General features: G+C 44.3%; 1 protein-coding gene across 2 annotated transcripts in view; it reads left to right on the top strand.

The window, feature by feature from the left end:
- Positions 1 to 1,226: 1,226 nt before the first annotated feature.
- Positions 1,227 to 5,215, top strand: part of RB195_010000 (uncharacterized protein) — a gene marked incomplete at both ends in the record, with an annotated part of 9,797 nt that continues 5,808 nt past the window's right edge. For both annotated transcript variants that reach the window (XM_064190799.1, XM_064190798.1), the window contains 6 exons: positions 1,227 to 1,336; positions 3,349 to 3,442; positions 3,503 to 3,604; positions 3,851 to 3,925; positions 3,980 to 4,101; positions 4,168 to 4,325. In XM_064190799.1, the coding sequence (XP_064048381.1) occupies positions 1,227 to 1,336; positions 3,349 to 3,442; positions 3,503 to 3,604; positions 3,851 to 3,925; positions 3,980 to 4,101; positions 4,168 to 4,325 (661 nt within the window). The remainder of the gene's footprint in view (positions 1,337 to 3,348; positions 3,443 to 3,502; positions 3,605 to 3,850; positions 3,926 to 3,979; positions 4,102 to 4,167; positions 4,326 to 5,215) is intronic.

Genomic DNA, 5,215 nt, shown 5'->3' with positions numbered 1-5,215 from the left:
TCCATTATCGTGAACGTTTCAGAAAAAAGATAAAGCAATACGTTTATCATCGGATAAAAACATAAAATTCTTCTTGGGTAGGTGGTAACACGAAGAGCGGAGATGGCTCACAAACAATCCTTCAACGGAATTGAGAGTAGGTTTAAAGAACAAGTCCTTGTATTTCTACGAATATCTCGAGTGCTTACTTTTCAAATGTTTTTCCCGCCATTTGGCTCCGGCTTTCTTCGGCTTACCATTATTTATTAGCTGGGGCACAACGTCTACTGAGAATTCATTGTCGTTAGGCTTTTCCTCTTCTTAGGATCTGGAAACTTCATTTGGAACAGTTAGAAAAAGCTTTTCTATCCTTCATATTCCGACTTCCTTCCACGGGAACAGGATTCTTCCAGCCACTCTCAGTCTCGACAGTGAAACAATCTGCTTAGTTCATGCGAGAAGTAGTGCGAACTTCATTTCCTCTGAGGAAGGACATCCAGATACCGCTTCATAAGGGGGGCTCATGAACACCTTTTTGTTCTATGAAGCTAGGAACAAACATGTACACGATGAAAGTTACAGCTTTAGTCGACGACAAATTTCTTCAACCGAGTGAATGCGTCACGGCCGCACAGTTGAGGACACTTGACCCAAACTAGCGTATGGAGTGTAACTCTACCTAAGATTTCTAATTGACGTGCTCTGATGAGTTAATCACAAATATAGTCGGGTCAAAACACCGAGGTGGGACCAACGCGAACTGCAGCGGTGAGTGGTGCGAGACAGGGACCACACAATCCTAGGCGCTGCGGTCCACCGCGTCGCATCGAGTCCAGCGACCTACGCAATTGCGCTGAGCTTCAGGTCGTTTTGACCCGACTATATGTCGTGTCGTTACAGTTGTACGGTATAAACGTTCACCGCATTGTTTGAAGGAGAGATTCATTATCATTGTTTTGGCTTCACGCTGGTATCTCCAGTTAGTGTTTACAGCAACATCGACGTAAGCGCTAGCTATGTGCGCGTATGTTCACTATCGTTTAGTGCAAATATCTTATCAGCAAGTTCCCGGGCTGCTCACCTTCCCGGCTTGGTCGTTAGACCTACGCGTCTCTTCAAATTGGCTTTTTGTTCTTTTGGAAAAAGTTCAACTTTACTTATAATCACAACGAGTTGAAGGCATGTTTCTTGCATTCCCCATTCTCCTGTTGGGGATCGCGAATGCCAGGAAATTTCTCGATCCAGTAATGCTCCATCAGGATTACTCCCGAGCTGCAGCACCGCCATGGACCGTGATGTGGTTTACCACCAAACTGGACCACTTCACATATTCCGACACCCGAACTTTTAAGATGAAGTACGTGACTGCACAGTTGTGCGCTTACCTTATTTTTCCCTAGAATGAAGCCTCCCAACCATATTCGTGAGTTACAGATCTGGGAGGTCCTTTTTTGAAGGCAATTATTTGGTGTAGAGAGTAGAATAGTAATTTTAACTAATTAAACCGAAATTAGTAAATTATTAATTCACCAGAACTGTTCTTAACAAACCTAGGAATGGAAAACCTACCACTACAACAAGAATAGAAAATAAGTACGAATTTTCGAACCACTACCCTGAGAAATGCTGAGATGAGCTGCAGAATTTCTTTGATGTAGGTGTTTGTAGTGAGGGATTCGACGATCTCGAGTTAGAAGTACCATAAGCACGCATGAGATCGCCCGAGGGCGTAAAACTAAACGAAACTTTACGGCGATTATCAGAACAGCTCTGCTGAGGAGACATATCTCGAACTCGGGAGAAACACTCCCTTCTTCCTCGAATTATTTTTCCAAAGAATAGTTCACGACTCATTTTTGACCCGCCTTCGTGGTCCTATCCGTAACTATTTGATTTCAATTGTGTGTTGTGTATGCCAGGGAGATGTAAGAGATTCGTAGAGGGTGGTTTTATTAAACCCCTCACCTTCGGACCCTTTCGTCGTCTTCAAGGACCTAAATAGAGATCCACTTCAGATCCTAAGTTAATTTTTCAATACTGCGCGATGGAGGTGACGAAAACAGAGCCATCAAAATGCTGAGGAGTCGGACACTCAGAAATTTTACTTTCCTTCGTTAAATTTCCTCACTTATATAAAACTGGGGAAGAACTCGTCTGTATACACAGAAATCAGCCCATTAGTTTGATAAATCGCTCACACAGCTTTGGAGAGAAGGGATGGTCGGTTTTTTTGCGAATGTTTCGCTTCCGCTCGATGCAAATATATATGTATAAATGCAAAGTTTCGGGTTTTTAAGTATTGCAGCGAAGAATAAATCTTGGGAACTTTCGACGTAAAAAACGTACATAGAAATCGAATATGTTTCCAAAATAATGCATGTATATAATTCGATAGAGAATTTCTCACTCTACAGGATAGTGGCATTTTGACTTCTTTGCTTCATTAGTTTTCGTTTCTTTAAAGGCATCACCCCACGAATCTGAGGTGGTGCAGATTTCAGGTGGAGTATTCGTATACGGGATGGAAGACTATGGAGAGGGGGGTGATTCCGTCCATTTCTTCCTAATTGCCGTAAAAAACGGCCCGGAAGATGCGGCGCCGCACAAGGCTGGCGCGCTCCAGTCGAACTCCCTGTAGAAAATAGTGCGCCAGAACGCCTGAAGCCGTGTCTTCCGGGCCGTTTTTTACGGCACCTAGGAAGAAATGGACGGAATCACTCTGTTCCCCATAATCTACTATGCCGTGTACGAATACTCCACCTGAAATCCGTACCACCTCGTATTTGTGGGTGATGTCTTTAAATCATTGAAGTGGAAAGCAAAGTGGACAAAAAACGCAGGATTGTCGATACCATTTCCTGTTTGTACTTAATCGAAAGAATAAGGCCGCTGAAACTGAGATTCAATGAAGTTGAAGAAATCAGTGTATCTTCTAAAGTGGGAAAGTCTCTATCGAAAAATATACAACATTTTGGAAACGTAGTATGGTCAAAACCACATGAGGCGCGGTGCAGCTGCGTAAGCGAATTGTTCGAAGCGGTGCAGTGGAGCGAAGCTGTAGGGACCGCGTGAGGACCCCTGCTACCACCGTTCATTGCTGCATTTCGGGATGGTCCCACCTCGATCCCAAGCGCTTTCTCAACCCCGCCGCTTCGACCGCAGCCGCCAACTGCACCGTGATTCGTGCCATTTTGATCCTACTATGCCTCAGATTTCTGTGTGCATTTTTTTTCGGGGAAAACGCTCCTGACGTACTCCTTATTCCTCAACTTAATATGTCACCCAACTACTCTGATGTTGGAAGAATATCTTTAGTAGCACGGATACAACACAATTACCGTAACAGCAGATATGACGTGTTTCCTGCAGGTGGCTCGTGAATAATACCAACTACAAGTCAGGAGGACCTATATTCTTCTACACGGGAAACGAAGGGGACATCGAAGGTTTCGCTACAGCCACAGTAAGCTTCCCTGAAGTTGACTCTAAACACTCACGTATGTTTACTGCAACAAAAATTAAGGGGATTATGTGGGACCTCGCGCCAAAATTCAACGCAGCAATTGTTTTCGCGGAGCACCGATTCTATGGTGAGAGCCTTCCATTTGGGAACCAATCGTATTCGGTGAGTCACAGCCCGAACTGCACGGGCAGGTGTTGTACAAGAATCGTCTGCGATCTTAGGCTCTTTCCCCTGAAGGATTATGAACGTTCTGTACATTTTACGTGGATTACATGTGCCGGATAAAAATATAGTTCTTTCAATGAAAGTCTATTCCCAGGCAAAAACCGCGGGCAAGATTACCTGCAAACGTTCTCAACAGAATTGAGATTCACGGGCAATATCTCACTTCTAATATTTTTGTTGCAGAGCATCGACAACATGGGATATCTGACGTCGGAGCAGGCTCTCGCTGACTTTGCTGCTCTGCTTTTCACTCTGAAGGTCTGTGAGATTCCCACATCACCTTACGGGTGCTTACGTTACTAAAGTGTTCAGACTCCCAATAACACCTTAAATGTGTCTTATCCTGAAAGTGCACCAGTGATTTCATTCGGTGGTTCTTACGGTGGGATGTTATCAGCCTGGTTCCGAGTCAAATATCCACACGTTGTTGCTGGGTGAGCGACACAAAGGCAGTTTGAGAGAGGATCCACTAAAGACAACGCAGCAGCACACATTTTCAGAGCATGGGCAGCTTCAGCTCCGTTGATCTATTTCAAAGGAGGTGGAGTTGATCAGGGCGCATTCGATAAGGTTACGACAAAGACTTTCGTGGACGCTGGAACCAACAGATTTGTTGTGGCCAACAGCTGGAACGCCATTCTCAACCTTTCTTCAACTGGTACAATTTCACAGATTTGCTGAATCCATTGTTCCCCTCGTCGAGGCAATATCGCGACGGGAGTTCTTTGTCTGAAGTGTAGAAGTTCGACCTTCCTATAATCTTAGCACAATTACTGCAGCTCATCGATAACTGTGAAGCAAGAGCCAATCATCTTTGTCTTTTCTAAACATTATTCTGGAATACATTTGTTTTGCACTTTTCCCTTTCATATTTACTTGGCGCTGTCTTTAGACAATCTTTAAATAAGTGCTATCTTTAGACCTTCCGCGCAAGGTCGCCAGCGCCCTTAACGTACCACCAATTCCTATTCTTATCGGCTTTGATTGTCATAATGTTCCGATCGCTCCTAAAGCAGTTACGTGATGATGTCAGCATTTCATCGCTCTTCTCTCTTTCCCTCTGCAGCGTTGGTGATGGAGTTGGCACTGCCGCACTGTAATAATTACAGTAGTTCTCAGACCAAAGTTCCGTTGGAAGTTTTTGAGATATTTTGACTGGAACAAAGCATAGTATGGCTCACTTTTGCTTAGTGCACAAACGTAAATCCTCGAAACTTCGATGGGTGGGATAGATAAGAACTGTGCGTTCGACCTTAATGCAATAATGACTCCGTTCGATAACTATTTTACGCCCTGTTATCAGCATGGGTTTCTCCAATGCCAGCACAACAGCTCCCTTTGGTGGTTTCAAGTTAAGAAATGGGTCAAATTTCAAACTATAAATTCATGGACGTGAACTTCCGCGCGTCTTCCCAGCTCCAAGAGAATCGAAGGTATTATACCAGCAGAGCTCCTCTTTAATTCTAAAAGAGGTCGTGCGCAGGAAATTCCGCAGTAGAAACGCAGTGTTTGCAAAGGTGACGTGCCACTGCTCTGCTGATCAGCTGT

This window comes from Necator americanus, chromosome III (assembly GCF_031761385.1).
Source record: "Necator americanus strain Aroian chromosome III, whole genome shotgun sequence".
Lineage (NCBI taxonomy): Eukaryota > Metazoa > Nematoda > Chromadorea > Rhabditida > Ancylostomatidae > Necator > Necator americanus.
This window is presented reverse-complemented; position numbering and strand designations above follow the sequence as displayed.